Raw genomic sequence first — 20,160 nt, 5'->3', positions numbered from 1 at the left:
AATAGAACTTGAAAAGAAATATTTTTTCGAATGTGATCGCGCAATTCAGATCGAGTTGACGTGCACTACAGTACATCGAGCCCGCGTGCTATTGTGGTTTGAGCTCAACTTCATTACAGTAAATGGAGAAAAATAGCTTCTAGTTATGACCATTATGCGTAGAATTTCGAAATGAAACCTGCCCAACTTTTGTAAGGAAGCTGTAAGGAATGAGCCTGCCAAATTTCAGCCTTCTACCTACATGGGAAGTTGGAGAATTAGTGATGAGTGAGTCAGTCAGTCAGGGCTTTGCCTTTTATTAGTATACTAGCAGAATACCCGCGCTTCGCAGCGGAGAAGTAGTGTGTTAAAGAAGTTATGAAAAGAAAAGCAAACATTTTAAAAATAACGTAAGATGATTGTTAATGTAATTGTTTTGTCATTGATATGAGTGTTGTAGTCATATCTATCTATTTATATTATATATATATATATATATATATATATATATATATATATATATATAGCAAAATACCTGCGATTGGCAGCGGAGAAGTAAAAAGAAAAGGAAACATTTTAATAATAACGTAACATGATTGACAATGTAATTGTTTTGTCATTGTCATGAGTGTTGCTGGCATATATATATATATATATATACACACACACACACACACAGACACATATATAAACATATATATAAATATATATATAAATATATATATATATATATATATATATATATATACACACATCTATACACATATATATATATAGTTATATATATACATATACACACATACATATATACATATACATATATACACATACTGTATATATACACACACACACACACATACTGTATATACAACATATACAAATCTACATATATATATATATATCTACATATATATATATTAGGTGGGACTCGATTAAAAAATTAATCCAATTAATTAGAGGCTGTGTAAGAATTAATCTTGATTAATCGTATGTAATCGCACACGTAAATTTGCCCAAATCGCAAATGTTTTTTTTTTTTAATTTAAAAGGTTTTAGTGGGCGACAGAATCAAATAATAGACATGGACATGAATATTGTAAACTGAAGCTGTTTTAATTTCTGAAAAAAAGCTTTTAAACTGCATTTGAATTCAAAACAGAAACAAAAATATCATCCCTGGTTAAAATTGGGCAGACTTAAAAATAAAGTGGTAGTTTAAGTACTTTAAGTACATTTTCAGAATAGTATTGTCTTTAAATAATAATAACCAAAATTTCAACATAAAGTGCAGTTTTTCTTCTTAAAAAAATAAGTCAGAAACATAAAAGGTAATTTGACCAGCTTAATCTTTAAACTCTGAGTAACATTAGCCAAAATTATTTTGTACATTAGGCTAAAACAGTGTGATCATTGAACATTTTGTAATTAGATGTATTTAGAATTACTAACGGTCACGGAAGTCCAATGATCCCCAGTAAGAGCCACAAAGTCCGCTTTCTGTAATGCATCTAATTTTGCTTGCTTTTCAGTGTGCACAAAACCATGCTTTTATCAAGGCTTCGCTCGGTAGTCGAAATGATCAGTCGTAGAACGCGCTTTATTCCGACTCTAACATTTTTGTAGCTGTGATGTGTGCATCAGTGTAATGGATGTACCAGGAAATCATGCATTGACAAAAGTTCCCGTTTGCTTGGAATTGAAAGTGTGATTAAATGCATTATTTTTTGCGCTTATGGAGTACATGCATCGAAGCTTCTCAGCTGTGCTTGTGCTAAGAAAGGAAAATTTTAAAAATAACGTAACATGATTCTGCGTTAACCTAATATTTTTCATACGTCCCAAACCAAGGAGATCGAAGGTAAAATGAATCGGTAGCTGCGTACATACTCAGTACACCCTCTCGGGAATCGAACCTCGAATGTCGGCGTTAGAGGCGAAGACTCTACAATTGCCACAGCGTGTGGCTTGTCTATGCTAAAGTATGTATTGTAGATCGAGGTATGTATATACATTTATATATATACCCGTGTATCGCAGTGGAGAAGTAGAAGTTATGAAAAGAAAAGGGAACATTTTAAAAATAACGTAACATGATTGTCAATATACAGTAATTGTTTTGTGAGTGTTATTGAATGTTGCTGTCATCAAGGATTTGATTATCATTATTTCTTTCAATCAGGCTCGTATTTGTAGGATGTGTTCAAGTTACATTCCTGTTTGTCAATCGTTGTAAAGATAAGAGGTTTCATTCATCGATTAGTTCCTTACTGCATCAATAAACAGCTCGTCTTCCTTTGTATCTGTGATGTGACAAACTGCATGCACGGGGTTTTTTTTACACTGTCTTCCTTTAGCAGGACATTCACTTTTTCCACCGTGTGCTTTGTTTCCGCAGTAGCTGCACTTATGAATATGATTGTATGTATAAGGCGCTTCATATTTTTTGCTGCCTTCTCAATTGTGTAATTCGGTTTTGTTCAGCACTCTTTGGAACTGTTGCTTTTTGTCTGCGCATTGCGTCAGTTCACGTGAGCCGCTTGGTGTTCTTGCATCGAAGGTTCCCAGCTGTACTGGTGCCATCTCGTGTAATGTCAGCTAAGACCCGGAACTTAAAAGTTTATCTCGTAGTTTCAATGAGTTTGTGCCAAACACCACCCTGACCATCTCATCTTTCTCTGCATAAGTACAGTCCTTCACCCGTGAACATTTACCGGCAGTGTTTGTATTGGATTGCCGCTGATGGACGGCCTTATATGGGTATATATATATATATATACCCCGATCTACAATATATACTTTAGCATAGACAAGCCACACGCTGTGGCGCAATTGTAGAGTCTTCGCCTCTAACGCCGACATTCGAGGTTCAATTCCGAGAGGGATGTACTGAGTATGTACAGCGTGCTACCATTCATTTACCTTAGCATCTCCTTGGTTTGGGACGTATGAAAAAATATTAGGTTAACGCAGAATCATGTTACGTTATTTTTAAAATGTTCCCTTTCTTAGCACAAGCACAGCTGAGAAGCTTCGATGCATGTACTCCATAACGCGTTAAAAAATAACGCATTTAATCACACTTTCAATTCTAAGCAAACGGGAACTTTTGTCAATGCATGATTTCCTGGTACATCCATTACACTGATGCACACATCACAGCTACAAAAATGTTAGAGTCGGAATAAAGCGCGTTCTTACGACTGATCATTTCGACTTCCCGAGTGAAGCCTTGATAAAAGCATGGATTTGTGCACACTGAAAAGCAAGCAAAATTAGATGCATTACAGAAAGCGGACTTTGTGGCTCTTACTGGGGATCATTGGACTTCCGTGACCGTTAGTAATTCTAAATACATCTAATTACAAAATGTTCAATGATCACACTGTTTTAGCCTAATGTACAAAATAATTTTGGCTAATGTTACTCAGAGTTTAAAGTGTAAGCTGGTCAAATTACCTTTTATGTTTCTGACTTATTTTTTTAAGAAGAAAAACTGCACTTTATGGTGAAATTTTGGTTATTATTATTTAAAGACAATACTATTCTGCAAATGTACTTAAACTACTTAAACTACCACTTTATTTTTAAGTCTGCCCAATTTTAACCAGGGATGATATTTTTGTTTCTGTTTTGAATTCAAATGCAGTTTAAAGGCTTTTTTTTTTCTTCAGAAATTAAAACAGCTTCAGTTTACAATATTCATGTCCATGTCTATTATTTGATTCTGTAAGCCCACTAAAACCATTTTAAATAAAAAAACATTTGCGATTTGGGGCAAATTCGTGTCGATTACATACGATTAATCAAGATTAATTCTTACACAGCCTCTAATTAATTGGATTAATTTTTTTAATCGAGTCCCACCCCAATATATATATATATGTAGATATATATATGTAGATTTGTATATATATGTGTATATACAGTATATATGTAGATATGTATAGGTTGTATATACAGTATGTATATATATGTGTGTGTATATATACAGTATGTGTATATATATATGTATATATATGTATGTGTATATGTGTATATATATATAACTGTATATATGTGTATAGATGTGTATATATATATATATATATATATATATATATATATATATATATATGCCAGCAACACTCATATCAATGACAAAACAATTACATTAACAATCATCTTACGTTATTTTTAAAATGTTTGCTTTTCTTTTCATAACTTCTTTAACACACTACTTCTCCATCTGGCCTTGGTATTCTCTAGTATATATATATATATATATATATATGTGTATATATATATATATATATATATATATGTGTGTATGTATATATATATATATATATATATATGTGTGTGTGTGTATATGTAGATATGTATGTATATGTATATAAATGTTTAAATATGGGTGTGTATGTATATATATTAGGGATGTAAAGGTATTGTATATACCGTCGTACCGCAATAGCAAATTTTTCCGATACTACCGTGGTCGCATGACTTGATAAAACGATAGGTCTTCTGAGAAAAGTGTGCTCAGGCAAATGGAGTGAACGGGAGGTAGCGGGAACTACAATTCCCATCAGCCCAGGCGTGGCCATCATCCTTTGCGGTCTGTTGTTGCTACAGATCCAGTAATGGGGAAATGGTGGGTGCTGCTAGTAGCAGCGAAGGAAAAGAGATGGAAATGATCGAATCTAAAGCGGGTTTTAAATCGGATTTGTGGAAGCATTTCGGTTTCTCTCTAAAAAGAAACGAGAAAGGAGAAAAGGTGACAGACAAAGAAAATTCGGTATGCAGGCACTGCCAGACTGTGGTTAAATACAAGTCGGGGAATACGACTAACATGACAAGCCATTTGTTAAATCATCACCCCGAAAAGTTGTGAGTCACACACTGGACACAACATAGGCGAGGTGTTAAAATCTGCTGTTTCAGAGTGGGAGCTTGACATGATTTACAACAACAATCACCAGGGCATCGCTGTGGTTACTGACAACGCAAGAAACATGGGTGTAGCGGTGAAAGAGGCTGGTCTGTCCCCACATGTAAAGTGTTTTGCTCACACCTTAAACCTTGCGTCCCAGGCAGGTTAGAAGGTAAACCGTGTCAGTCGTCTGCTTGGCAGAGTGAGGCGTGTAGCAGCGTTTTTTCACCACAGTTCAAATGCAACAGCTGTGCTGACCTCCAAGCAGCAAATGTTAAACCTGCCAGTACATAAACTGATAATGGATGTAGTAACTAGGTGGAACAGCTCACTTGACATGATTGAGCGCTAAGTGGAGCAACAACAGGCAATTGCTGCAGCCCTACTGAGTTCTGAAGTCAGGAGCAATGCACGTGAAATAGACACTCTAGACGCAGCTGACATCGCAGATGCTGAGGACATCGTTAAACTTCTCATACCCTTGAACAAAGCAACCACTGTGCGACGAATCTCGACCAACAATCTCTCTTATCATGCCTCTCAAACACATGATTCAAGTGAGCATGGCACCGTGCAATGTAGACTCAAACACCATCTCTCAAATGAAGGCAGCAATACTGAATGATTTGGCAGACCATTACCAAGGGGAGCAAGCAGAGTTTCTGTATGAGAGCAGTGTGTTGGACCCCCGGTTCCGGGCCCTCCCCCATCTGAATAACAGCGAAAGGGATGAAATTTTCAACAGGCTCAAGTTAAAAGCAACACAGATGCAGAACCAGGTATTTGTTTAAAAATACTGTGTGTGTGTGACTTTTATTAGAGTTCCCAATATTTACAAAAATTATGTGTGCGTGTCTAACATTTAAAATTTTTGTAACTCTGCTTGCTTCTGCAGAACCCTAGTGAAGAGGAAGGTGCAGCACCAGGCAGCCATGAGCATGTAGCTGGACACTCAAAAACTGACCTGCCACAAAAAGCACATGCTGTGGGAGGTGTCTCTCCTCCATCTAAAAAGACTGCTCTTGAAGATCTCCTTGGGGATTCTTTTAGTCAAGGGGACAGCAGAACACAGCACACTGCTCAGATTGAAGCAGACATTGACTTGTACCGCAAAGAGACTTCTATCTCACTCATGGCTTGATCTCTCGAGTGCTGGAAAGACTATGCACAACGTTACCCACTGCTGTCAACCTTAGCCAAGTCATACCTCTCTGTCCGAGCAACCTCAGTCCCAAGTGAGAGGGTTTTTCTGTTGCAGGGGACACTGTGAATGCCCAGAGATCCCAGCTTTTACCAGATAATGTTGATATGCTAATTTTCCTTAAAAAAAAAAAAACTGTCTCTGTCTGAATAAGTGAGTGTGTGAGTGAATGAGGTGAGTGTTCTCAAATACTCGTTCAGCACATGGGCCAGCTGCAATAAGTAGGCTGCTATTTTTATTTTTTCTAAGTTTTCAAGAATACTAAATTGAAACTTTATTTTTTTTACATGGTTTAATAATTTTTTGTTATTAAAATTGAAAAATTGAAGTTCCTGTTTCAAAGTTTACAGATAGATGGCTAATTTGTATGCCATTGATATGTTCAGTGTTCATGTAAACTGTTTAATAAACACTTCTGGCACTTTTTTCGAGTCTCTTCATTAGTATTGTTTTTCCTGTAAATGATTCAATAAATACCATACCGTGCCATTCATACCGAGGTATTACCGTACCGTGAAGTTTTGATACCGTTACATCCCTAATATATATATGTATTTGTCTGTATATAAATGTGTGTATGTATGTATGTATGCGTGTATGTATATATATGTGTGTATATGTATATATATGTATATGTATGTGGATGTATGTGTATATATGTATATATATACTTTATGTGTGTATATATATATATATATATATATATATATATATATATATATATATGTGTATATGTATATATGTATGGATATGTGTGTATATATATATATATATATATATATATATATATATATATATATATATATGTGTGTGTGTGTGTGTATGTATGTATGTATATATGACAGCAACACTCATCACTCACAACAGTGACAAAACAATTACATTGACAATCATGTTACGTTATTTTCAAAATGTTTCCTTTTCTTTTTCATTACTTCTTTAACACACTACTTCTCCGCTGCGAAGCGCGGGTATTTTGCTAGTAAACAATAACATTCGAGCTATAGCACGTCTATGTGATCCAAATAAATAACATTCGAGCTATAGCGCGTCTCCAAATAAATAACATTTTAGCTGTAGCGCATCTTTATGTGATCCAATTTTTCACATAAAGGCGCTCTATAGCTATAATGTTATTTATTTGGATCACATAAAGACGCGCTTTATTTGGATCACATAAAGACACGCTATAGCTCGAATGTTATTTATTTGGCACAGACATGCTCAAAAAATACACGTGTAATGCCACAAAAAAGTGTATGCAGACTCTTCATTTCGCTAGCATTGGTAAGAGAATGTATCGTGATACACTGCAGAGCTATAGCGCATTTTTATGTGAAAACAGCAGTGTTAGATGGGGGGGGCGGCATAGGGAACGATCCTGAACGCGACTGAGAGAATGGAAAGTGAATAAAAAAAAACAAAGCTAACTTTTACAAGTTTCATAAATTACACCGGCTGTTACAGACTGAAATCAAATGTATATTTTTATTGTAAAATAGTAAGAATAAGATCAGTTTACATCTCAAAACGGACTAGTGAGGGATTGAACTCGTGACCTTTTGAGTACCAGTCAGCAGCTGATACCTTTACGCTACCGCGCCAGTTGTAGTGAATATGCGTCAGTATGGCCTGCTAAGGCGGCTTTTTCGCTGCAGTTACACTTTAGAATAAAAGCACATTTGTTCTGTTATATTTGTACCTTTTGTGAAAGTGTTTCTTTGATATTTGGACTTCAGGCTTCATACATTATATAGTTTATGTCTACATTTTGTCATTTAGTACTAGAATATGAAAAACGTTTCTGTTTAAAAATGTGTTTACAAAGATTACTGTAAAAATGGAACAGACATGAAATACATGTGTTCCAAACAACGATCTATTATTTCCACTCTAAAACTCCACTTCACTCCCAGAAAATCAATCAAGACATGAGCTGGGAGAAGTTTGTGCACGTTCTAAGTCGGTGGGGGGATGGAATAGCCGGCAGCTTGCAGCCTGATTGTATCAGCACATTTAGATAACAAAAGACGCTGGTGGAGAGCTGTGAACGGTTTTAAGAAGCGATTTAAGGTGGGACGGATCTACGAGTTTTTTCGTAGGCTCTGGTAATTCTAGTGTTAAAACAAGGAGCCCCCATAATATTTGCGGCCTCTAATGTAATGATACATGTGTTAGTTAAATTATCATATTAATGCTCTCTATGCATGATTAAGTAATTTCTAAAAAAAAGCCACCACATCAAATATATCAGTGCATGCTAATTCAGTAATGATAAATTAAATATCAAATTGAATCTGTGTATTGTAAATCACAATCGAATCGGGACATTAAGGGTGATAGCCAGGCTCTACTGGAAGCTGCTGCAGAAAGAGGGATGGTGGCAAAATTGGTATCATGAAAAATACCCTCTATCCCCTCCAGGAGACGCTGAGTTGGGGCACTTTTAGCCACAGGCTCATTCCACCAAAGTGTGCTAAGAAGCTCCCCATGGCATCTTTTCTGCCCACTGCTATCAGGCATTTCAAATTCTTCCCCCCAGGGCACTCATTAAGTTTATTTTGAAATACCATTTTGAAATATCTGAGCAATATACACTTACAGTGCATCTGGAAAGTATTTACAGCGCATTACTTTTTCCACATTTTGTTATGTTACAGTCTTATTCCAAAATAGATTAAATTCATTTTTTTCCTCAGAATTCTACACACAACACCCCATAATGACAACGTGAAAAAAGTTTACTTGAGGTTTTTGCAAATTTATTAAAAACAAAAAAACTGAGAAATCACATGTACATAAGTATTCACAGCCTTTGCTCAATACTTTGTTGATGCACCTTTGGCAGCAATTACAGCCTCAAGTCTTTTTGAATATGATGCCACAAGCTTGACACACCTATCCTTGGCCAGTTTTGCCCATTCCTCTTTACAGCACCTCTCAAGCTCCATCAGGTTGGATGGAAAGCGTCGGTGCACAGCCATTTTAAGATCTCTCCAGAGATGTTCAATCGAATTCAAGTCTGGGTTCTGGCTGGGCCACTCAAGGACATTCACAGAGTTGTCCTGAAGCCACACCTTTGATATCTTGGCTGTGTACATAGGGTCGTTGTCCTGCTGAAAGATGAACCGTTGCCCCAGTCTGAGGTCAAGAGCGCTCTGGAGCAGGTTTTCATTCAGTAAGTCTCTGTACATTGCTGCAGTCATCTTTCCCTTTATCCTGACTAGTCTCCCAGTTCCTGCCTCTGAAAAACATCCCCACAGCATGATGCTGCCACCACCATGCTTCACTGTAGGGATGGTATTGGCCTGGTCATGTGCAGTGCCTGGTTTCCTCCAAACGTGACGCCCGGCATTCACACCAAAGAATTCAATCTTTGTCTCATCAGACCAGAGAATTTTGTTTCTCATGGTCTGAGAGTCCTTCAGGTGCCTTTTTGGCAAACTCCAGGCGGGCTGCCATGTGCCTTTTACTAAGGAGTAGCTTCCGTCTGGCCACTCTACCATACAGGCCTGATTGGTGGATTGCTGCAGAGATGGTTGTCCTTCTGGAAAGTTATCCTCTGTTCACAGAGGACCTCTGACAGAGTGACCATCGGGTTCTTGGTCATCGTCCTGACTAAGGCCCTTCTCCACCGATCGCTCAGTTTAGATGACCGGCCAGCTCTAGGAAGAGTCCTGGTGGTTTCGAACTTCTTCCACTTATGGATGATGGAGGCCACTGTGCTCACTGGGACCTTCAAACAGCAGAAAGTTTTCTGTAACCTTCCCCAGATTTGTGCCTCGAGACAATTCTGTCTCGGAGTTCTACAGACAATTCCTTTGACTTCATGCTTGGTTTGTGCTCTGACATGAACTGTCAACTGTGGGACCTTATATAGACAGGTGTGTGCCTTTCCAAATCATGTCCAATCAACTGAATTTACCACAGGTGGACTCCAATTAAGCTGCAGAAACATCTCAAGGATGATCAGGGGAAACAGGATGCACCTGAGCTCAATTTTGGGCTTCATGGCAAAGGCTGTGAATACTTATGTACATGTGATTTCTCAATTATTTTACTTTTAATAAATTTGCAAACATCTCAAGTAAACTTTTATCACGTTGTCATTATGGGGTGTTGTGTATAGAATTCTGAGGAAAAAAAATTAATTTAATCCATTTTGGAATAAGGCTGTAACATAACAAAATATGGAAAAAGTGATGCACTGTGAATACTTTCCGGGGGCACTGTATTTATTTCATTCTTTTTACATATTGATTAATTGGTTGTATTATTTGTCCTGTGAGTCTGTATCCTTGTTTTTATGTTTCTGCTGCTGTATACATGTGAATTTCTCTTTGGGACTAATAAAGTTTATTTAATCTAATCATTAAATGGAAGACGACTTAGTTTACATACTGACGGCCATGTTTCAAATAGCATAACTTCTGTTGTACACTTGGCTAAGTTGATGGCATACACTGATTTGCTCGAGGATGCTCCACCTACATGCATGGTGTATTCAAGGTATAGCAGACATTTGTTAGGTGGTCTCGCTAGACTCTGCTGCTCATTTCTTGACATCTCTTCAAGCTCTGATCACATGCACAAGAGGCTCTGAGACTGAATCTGGTGCTGCTCTCATTGAGCGAGTAATTGTGCAAGTTGTTCGATAAAAATTGTGTTATAGTATTTTTGAGCACTGGAGGTGTATGGGATGATTGGGGTCTTGGCTTGCCTTCTTCAGCAAGTACACTGCTGTACATTTTTGGCTATGGAGTGACCAAGAAAGGCCAGTTGCCAAGTGTACACCAAGAAACTCGGTGCCCTTGGCCAATCCCACCACTGAACCCTTGATATGCAGTGGGGTGTGGACAGCATGTGGCTTCCTAAAGTCAATGATCATCTCTTTTTATATCTTTTCCATATTAACACTAGAATCCATGAAGCATACGAAAAAACTTGTAATCCTGGCCCACCTTAAATTTCTTGTAAGGTGTAGAGGGTAAGAACTGCTGCCTAATAACTCAAAGGTACCGGATTTGAGACTGGGCGCTCCGCGTTTTGGGTAGTGAGCTGCTATTATTATTATTACTACTACAATAACATAATAAAAACATACATTTGATCACATGGTACAATGAACACACATGAAATGCATGAATTCCAAATGACGATTTATTATTTACCATCTACAACTATAGGCACTTCACTCCTGGATAAACACTGAACAGTGAGAATTTTCTTTGCGAATTGACCTGCGGCGGTAAGCGGGGGGATGGGACAGCAGGCTGCTTGCGCTGATCAACACATTTACAAACCAAAAGACGCTGATGGAAAGGTGCAAAGGAATTTAAGGTGAGCCAGGATTATGAGTTTTTTCGTAGGCTTCGGTAATACTAGTGTTAAAGGTATGGTGTATCAACTTACTGATTATAGTACAGATATGTGCAGATATTGTGTTTTTCTGGCTTATTTTGTGGCTGCTGCATAAATTATATCCCTGGCAACATTTCTGAAGCCTAAATAAGCTCTTTAAATGTTTGCAATGCAACTGACAAATGGGGCACCAGATGATTGGGCAATTTTAGTGAATATTAAGTAGGTAGTATTCTGCAGTAATCATCATTTAGATTTATTCAATATATTAAATGAATAGTTAATTTTGCAATTAAGTTTAAAAATGCTATATTAAAAATGTGTTTTCCTTGAGTATTGGATTAAGCAGAATTGGGAACATTACACATCTTAAGAATGTAAAATAGTACTGACAATAATTAGCAATTTTGTTTGTAATACACCATAAAAAAAGCATTTGCAAAATTGCAGAAATTTCTGTATGACAGTAGTATTTTTTATAATGATATAGCAACCTTATTTTATATACTACCACAAAACGTTCAAAAAATTCTTCAGCATCTTTAGGGATCGTTACAGGACAGTAATTTTCACTTTTCTTGAAAATAAAAAATACTAATAAAAGGTAAAATAATGAAATTCTTCACAAAATTACTAGCATTTGTAGACATGGGCAACAGCTCATTTATTTTACATCATAGACGTTGAACAGGCAAAGAAAAAACAGACATGGGCAACAGCTTATTTATTTTACATCATAGTAGTTGAACAGCCAAAGAACAAATTGCCTACTTACTTACCTGTTATTGATAAAAGCAGCCAAATTTTCCTTTACCAGAACTTCTCCAATGTCAACCAGTTGATGTTCATGATCTGACACACTATATAGTTTTGTGAGGAGAATATTGTTTGAAGAAATACCTTTAAGAATCAATTATTTCAAGAATTATCAGAAAAACTCAAAGTGACAAAGTTTAAAAATGATATAGAAATAAGCAATAGTAACAACATATATATTGGGTAATATGAAACAATTATAAGCAAATATGAAAATTTGTGTTGTATTATGACAAAAAGACACATACATCAGTGGAAGACCTACAAACAATAACAGGATTTTATGTCGGAATGAAAGGAGTAAAGTACAGTAAAACCACTAATACATCACTGTTGTGTTTTTACACTTAAACCAACAGAAAACTAGTATATTAATAAAGATAAGCACAAATGCAGCAATTATGAAACTTCCATCATTTTATGTGTATAACAAGTTCCAGGTACAACACACATTCAATGCAATTATAGTGCATCCGGAAAGTATTCACAGCGCATCACTTTTTCCACATTTTGTTATGTTACAGCCGTATTCCAAAATGGATTAAATTCATTTTTTTCTTCAGAATTCTACACACAACACCCCATAATGACAATGTGAAAAAAGTTTACTTCAGGTTTATGCAAATTTATTAAAAATAAAAAAACTGAGAAATCACATGTACATAAGTATTCACAGCCTTTGTCATGAAGCTCAAAATTGAGCTCAGGTGCATCCGGTTTCCCCGATCATCCTTGAGATGTTTCTGCAGCTTAATTGGAGTCCACCTGTGGTAAATTCAGTTAATTGGACAGGATTTGGAAAGGCACACACCTGTCTATATAAGGTCCCACAGTTGATAGTTCATGTCAGAGCACAAACCAAGCATGAAGTCAAAGGAATTGTCTGTAGACCTCCGAGACAAAATTGTCTCGAGGCACAAATCTGGGGAAGGTTACAGAAAAATTTCTGCTGCTTTGAAGGTCCCAATGAGCACAGTGGCCTCCATCATCCGTAAGTGGAAGAAGTTTGAAACCACCAGGACTCTTCCTAGAGCTGGCCGGCCATCTAAACTGAGCGATCGGGGGAGAAGGGCCTTAGTCAGGGAGGTGACCAAGAACCCGATGGTCACTCTGTCAGAGCTCCAGAGGTCCTCTGTGGAGAGAGGAGAACCTTCCAGAAGGACAACCATCTCTGCAGCAATCCACCAATCAGGCCTGTATGGTAGAGTGGCAAGACGGAAGCTACTCCTTAGTAAAAGGCATATGGCAGCCCGCCTGGAGTTTGCCAAAAGGCACCTGAAGGACTCTCAGACCATGAGAAACAAAATTCTCTGGTCTGATGAGACAAAGATTGAATTCTTTGGTGTGAATGGCAGGCGTCACGTTTGGAGGAAACCAGGCACCGCTCATCACCAGGCCAATACCATCCCTACAGTGAAGCATGGTGGTGGCAGCATCATGCTGTGGGGATGTTTTTCAGAGGCAGGAACTGGGAGACTAGTCAGGATAAAGGGAAAGATGACTGCAGCAATTTACAGAGACATCCTGGATGAAAACCTGCTCCAGAGCACTCTTGACCTCAGACTGGGGCGACGGTTCATCTTTCACCAGGACAACGAGCCTAAGCATACAGCCAAGATATCAAAGGAGTGGCATCAGGACAACTCTGTGAATGTCCTTGAGTGGCCCAGCCAGAGCCCAGACTTGAATTCGATTGAACATCTCTGGAGAGATCTTAAAATGGCTGTGCACCGACGCTTCCCATCCAACCTGATGGTGCTTGAGAGGTGCTGTAAAGATGAATGGGCGAAACTGGCCAAGGATAGGTGTGCCAAGCTTGTGGCATCATATTTAAAAAGACTTGAGGCTGTAATTGCTGCCAAAGGTGCATCAACAAAGTATTGAGCAAAGGCTGTGAATACTTATGTACATGTGATTTCTCAGTTTTTTTGTTTTTAATAAATTTGCAAAACCTCAAGTAAACTTTTTTCACGTTGTCATTATGGGGTGTTGTGTGTAGAATTCTGAGGAAAAAAATGAATTTAATCCATTTTGGAATACGGCTGTAACATAACAAAATGTGGAAAAAGTAATGCGCTATGAATGCTTTCCAGATGCACTGTTATTTGTAACATTAGACAGACCTTATATTTAGTCCTAAATTCTTACATATACATAATAATCATAAATCTAAAAACTGGCAATTCAGATATTTCTAAACCTCCAATGTATGATGAAAATACTTAAGTTACGTAAGTTAGTTTATCTCCCATATTCAAATGAATTGTAAATATGTGTGATAGTATGTCCTGCAATTGACTAGCACCCATTCTGGGGTTGGTCCACTTTATGCCCAGTGGTACCAAGAGCACTGTATCCCTGTGACCCTGAATTGGACTCCCAAATAGGCTCTCTTTCTAATACTAAGAACATGTGCAAAATATATTAAAAAAAAAAAACATTTAATGGAACATAACTGCCAAAAATAAGTTTTAAAATGTTACTGCACTGCCAGCTGCCTATCAAAGATATATAAATGAAGGCTGAAATTTGCTGAAAAAAATTTTTGGGGGGTGTGATGGTGGCTTAAACCATTTTTTAAGGAAATATTTAGAATCCAGGAGACATTTATGACAGAGTTTAATGCTGCTGCTTCACAAATCCAATGGTCTGTGTTTATATTTCTATTTGTCCATCTGGGGCTTCCTCTGGGCATTTATGCATTTTACTCATTAAAGAAAGACATGCAAATTACATTAACCCTAAACTTGACCCAGCTTAAATGTGGCGTTTGCCTTGCACCCAATGCTGCTCTGAACTGAATCTGGCAGGAACTTCAAAATTTACAATTAAAACAAAAGTAAAATTGAAACTAAAAAGCATTAACTTTAATGCCACAACAGCTCAGAGTTGACAAATGCATTCTAGATGACTGTAATAATTTACTTTTGTTGAGAACCATTCCATTGAGAGTTTGGTGGTGGATGAAAAAAGTAATAAACACCCATAATCAAGCCGTAAGAAATGTGTCAGATGAATATCTGAAAAAATGTTTCAGTGAGACACACAGTTTTAAAGATGTAGGTTTCCAAATAATACTCTTTTAATAGCATGCACATAAGTTTAATATAGAAAGTACAAGTACTGCTCAGAGAAAAACCATACCTGTTGTCACTCCTAGCAATGTAGATTTCTTTGTCAATTCTTGAAATTGCTCGATACTTTCTTTGCTCCATTCACAATTTTTTAAAGGTTTGATATGGGCAAGACTACAGTGAATTGCCTTTAAAAAAGTAAAAACATCAGATGAACATTTTATTAAAGAACAGACTGCCCAAGTTATTTCAAAATATGTTTAAGCAAATAAATGACAAAAATCCATATCATAACAAAGTTGCACACTGTGAAATGCATTAATTCAGATTAGAAATATATGTAGTAACAATTTTTAAAATGATAAATCTTTGGGTTCTTGAAACAGTAAAAAGCATAATATCTATGAAAATGTTTGAATAGCCATGATAAACATTCACATTTTTAAATAGGAGGAGGAGAAAAACAGCTGGATGGCAGTGTTAATTGGACAGTTAGGGATAGTGAACTTATAAACATCCAAAGGTAACAAACTAAGGCAGAACGTTAGGAAAATAAAAAGCAAACATGGAGATCAAGGGAGGAGTGGTAGAACCCAAGAGTTACTTGTGCAAAAAAGTAATGAATGAAGAGGAGGAGTCACTTACACAAAGTATTATCTAATTTGTTATAGCTTTAAATTAGCAGAAAGATGGCTTGCTTCTACAACTTTCAATTTGTCGAATCAGCTAATAATTATACTTTAAGTGTCCAAATTTTTACTTTGGCTATCAAAGGTACAGTAAGAATTTTTATTTTCAGCCTTTTAGTGTGTTAAAGGCAAGTTTATCTAACATCACTCAAGAAACAAAAAAAATAAGCATAAACATTCTGACAATGCAAAACCTTCAGACCAATGGTGTAAAGTGAAAATTGATAAAGAAATGCAGCAACTGAAAAACATAATAGCACACACAAACACTATCGGCACTAGTGACTCCCTCAACCTGCACAATAATGTTATGTGACACTACATGATCAAAGCATAAACAAAAAGGTAAAAATCCATGAATTTCAGTAATGACTGTTGGATCCTTGACACACTAGAAGCAATGTTATAAATTTCATATTTTTATAATTACCCCAGTAGGATTTCTGATAGCACACGGAGCATTACTGTGGTGGTCATGTGAAAACTTATATTATTAGCTTGCGTCTTACAGAGTGTAATAACTGCTGTGTATGTTTTCTTGGCTTGAAATGCTATTTCTTTTCCATGTAGAAGATTGAGTAGACAGCTTTGAGACAAATTAAGTGTATTCAAAACTTTAAAAAAAAACTTTAAAACACTGCTGAAAACACATTACTTTAACATGGCCTTTTTATAACTTCACTTTAACTTAATACTGATACTCTGTATGTTCAATTCTTCATAATAACTATTCACAGTGGCTCCAAAATCCATACTGACCCCTACTCTCTCTTCTGTTTCTTTTTCCGGTTTCTTTGTTGGTACCACCTACTCAAAGCATCATGATGCACCAACATTGATGGACTGAAAGCCAGAAGTCTACGTGACCATCATCATCAGGTCCTTCCATGAAAACCTTAAATACAAAGAGGTCTGTTTGACTAATGTTAGGTAGATTGCCCAGAGGGGACTGGGCGGTCTCTTGGTCTGGAACCCCTACAGATTTTATTTTTTTCTCCAGCCTTTGGAGTTTTTTTGTTTTTTCTGTCCACCCTGGCCATCGGACCTTACTCTTATTCTATGTTAATTAATGTTGACTTATGTTTATTTTTATTGTGTCTTCTATTTTTCTATTCATTTTGTAAAGCATTTTGAGCTACATTTTTTGTATGAATATGTGCGATATAAATAAATGTTGATTGATTGATTGATTGATTCATGCTTGTACTTGCATCAGCTGGGAATTATTCCATGAAGAACACTTAAAGAGTGTAAACCCCTCTTAAACTCACTCACCGTGCTTATCTGAGTCAGTTTTGGTTCCAAAAAACAGGGTTAGGACAAGTCACACATGGTAACTGAGGCAACTAAGCATTAAGTCTTAGCCTGCTACATACTAGGCTACTATGAAGCCTGGTGTAGTATTGTGGATTAAGAGATCATAAATTCACAGATGATGAGAAATAAAATCTCAAAAAAGTTTCAGAGGCATTTTAAAGATATCTGATGCTGCTGAATTTGCATTTAAATTAATCTTCAATATTAATTAAAAAATGCTAAAACATTGTAACTAAACTTACTTTGAAAATAAAAAACATTTAACAACCTATATGCCCTAAGGGGTTCTTTACATTATTGTGCTTAAATAATAAACTGTAGATGCCATATGGGCTAGACAGGCATCCCGACCAGGAGAGGGAATGGTTCCTTACCAAGAGGCTCCCAAAAAGCACATAGGTATCCCGCCAGGGAGGAAGAGGGGATCAGACCCAGAAGAAAGAACCAAAAAGGATAGACAGACAGCCCACTGGAAAAGAAAGACGTCACTGTAGGTTTCTTATTCTCCCAGTACATTAGATGGCAGCAGCCTCAGATATCGGTACACAGTATGAAACCAGCAGAACATGCTGGGAGATGTAGTCCAGCAGAGAAACCCTGCTGGGATGACTGGGTGCCACGAGATGGCGCTGCAGGGAGACAAGCTCCCTATTGTAATGGATTTCCAGGCGAGCCAGAAGTGCTTTTAGCAGGAAATTGCCCTGGCACCGGAAGTACTTCAGGGTCTGTAATAAAAGGGACTGTACTCCCTTATCCAGATGAGTTGGAGCTGGGAGGTATGGGAGCAACACTTCAGTGGAGGGTACTGCGGTAGGGAGAAGAAAAAGATTGTGGAGAGAAATACATGTGCTTTTGTTAATTTTGGAGGCAGTTATAATAAAACCTTCCATTATTTGAACCCGGGACTGTGCAGGTGTGTGTGTGTTTGTGTTGGGGTTTGCCGACGCCCTTGGTTTTATCACAATAAACAGCTTTTGTAGTAAAGGAGCTGTAGACAACTGAAGAGCAATGAGTATAATACTCCACAATTTAAAAAGAAACTATATGAATAAACACTTTTGTTTCACACCAATATAAACTAAATAAAACATAAAATAAACTAGGTGTTTCTGGAATTTGTCTCAAAAATAAATGTATTTTATAGTACATGACAAAGACATTAAAGGAATGGTCGGGGGGAGGGCTTGGATCCCCCAAACGGATGTACTATGCTACTGAAAAAGTCTCAAATAAAGGTATTTTTTTCCCCTCAATTGTTATGGCAACATTAAATGTAAATATGCTACTCAATGAATTTAGTACACCGTGACATAGTACTAGCATTGTTGCCTTGTATTAAGAAGATTGGGTGGGGGTCATGTCTCTGGTGTTCCCTGTGTGGAGTCTGCACGTTGGTCCACATGGGTTTGGTCCAGTGTGCTCTCACAGTCCAAAGACATGCAAATTAGGTGAACTACTGATGCTACATTGTCCTTTGGGCTATATGTGTGTCTTCATTCAGCAATGGGCTGGGGCTCTGTCCAAGGATTGTTCCTGCCTGCACTTGTTGCTTGCATGGATGGGACTCCAGTTGCACCCTGCCCTAAATAAGTAGGTTTAGAGGATGGACGGATCAATGAATACTATAATCTGTATTGCCCAAAGAAACTTTCACTTGTACAATTAGGTCCATAAATATTTGGACAGAGACAACTTTTTTCTAATTTTGGTTCTGTACATTACCACAATGAATTTTAAATGAAACAACTTAGATGCAGCTGAAGTGCAGACTTTCGGCTTTAATTCAGTGGGTTGAACAAAAAGATTGCATAAAAATGTGAGGCAACTAAAGCATTTTTTTGAACACAATCTCTTTATTTCAGGGCCCCAAAAGTAATTGGACAAATTAAATAACTGGAAATAAAATGTTCATTTCTAATACTTGGTTGACAACCCTTTGCTGGCAATGACAGCCTGAAGTCTTGAACTCATGGACATCACCAGATGCTGGGTTCCTCCTTTTTAATGCTCTGCCAGGCCTTTACTGCAGCGGCTTTCAGTTGCTGTTTGTTTGTGGGCCTTTCTGTCCAAAGTTTAGTCTTCAACAAGTGAAATGCATGCACAATTGGGTTAAGATCAGGTGACTGACTTGGCCATTCAAGAATTTTCCACTTCTTTGCTTTAATAAACTCCTGGGTTGCTTTGGCTGTATGTTTTGGGTCATTGTCCATCTGTATCATGAAACGCTGCCCAATCAATTCGACTGCTTATAGTTGGATTTGAGCAGACAGTATGTCTCTGAACACCTCAGAATTCATTCGGCTGCTTCTGTCCTGAGTCACATCATCAATAAACACTAGTGTCCCAGTGCCACTGGCAGCCATGCACGCCCAAGCCATCATACTGCCTCCACCGTGTTTTACAGATGATGTGGTATGCTTTGGATAATGAGCTGTTCCACGCCTTCTCCATACTTTTTTCTTCCGTGGACGTCCAGGGGCCTCATGTATAAACGGTGCATACGCAAAGAAATGTTGCGTAAGAACTTTTCCACGTTCAAATCGCGATGTATAAAACCTACACTTGGCGTAAAGCCACGCACTTTTCCACGGTACCTCATGCCTTGTCGTATGCAAGTTCTCCGCTCGGTTTTGCAAACTGGCGGCACCCAGCGTCAAAGCAATGCTACTGTTCCTGTGTGATTACTCATTATTTTCATGACGCGGCTTTATAAATACACAGAAACTAACCGCATATTGTTTATTAGTGTAATGCATCTGATTGTAATTAACTCTAAACAATATAATGGTCCAGGGAACAGCCATAGTATTCCAA

The 20,160-nt window shown here is 37.4% G+C and overlaps 1 protein-coding gene across 1 annotated transcript in view; it reads right to left on the bottom strand.

Moving 5' to 3' along the window:
• rnf17 (ring finger protein 17) overlaps positions 1-20,160 on the bottom strand; it is a 315,372-nt gene that overhangs the window by 142,822 nt on the left and 152,390 nt on the right. Inside the window, exons 15-16 of the mRNA XM_039746236.1 lie at positions 15,411-15,528; positions 12,230-12,350 (exon numbers count right to left, since the gene is read on the bottom strand). Of these exons, the coding sequence (XP_039602170.1) occupies positions 12,230-12,350; positions 15,411-15,528 (239 nt within the window). The remainder of the gene's footprint in view (positions 1-12,229; positions 12,351-15,410; positions 15,529-20,160) is intronic.

The sequence above is a fragment of the Polypterus senegalus genome, chromosome 2, assembly GCF_016835505.1.
Source record: "Polypterus senegalus isolate Bchr_013 chromosome 2, ASM1683550v1, whole genome shotgun sequence".
Lineage (NCBI taxonomy): Eukaryota > Metazoa > Chordata > Cladistia > Polypteriformes > Polypteridae > Polypterus > Polypterus senegalus.
Note: the sequence above shows the minus strand (reverse complement) of the source record. Positions and strands in the feature narration are given on the sequence as shown.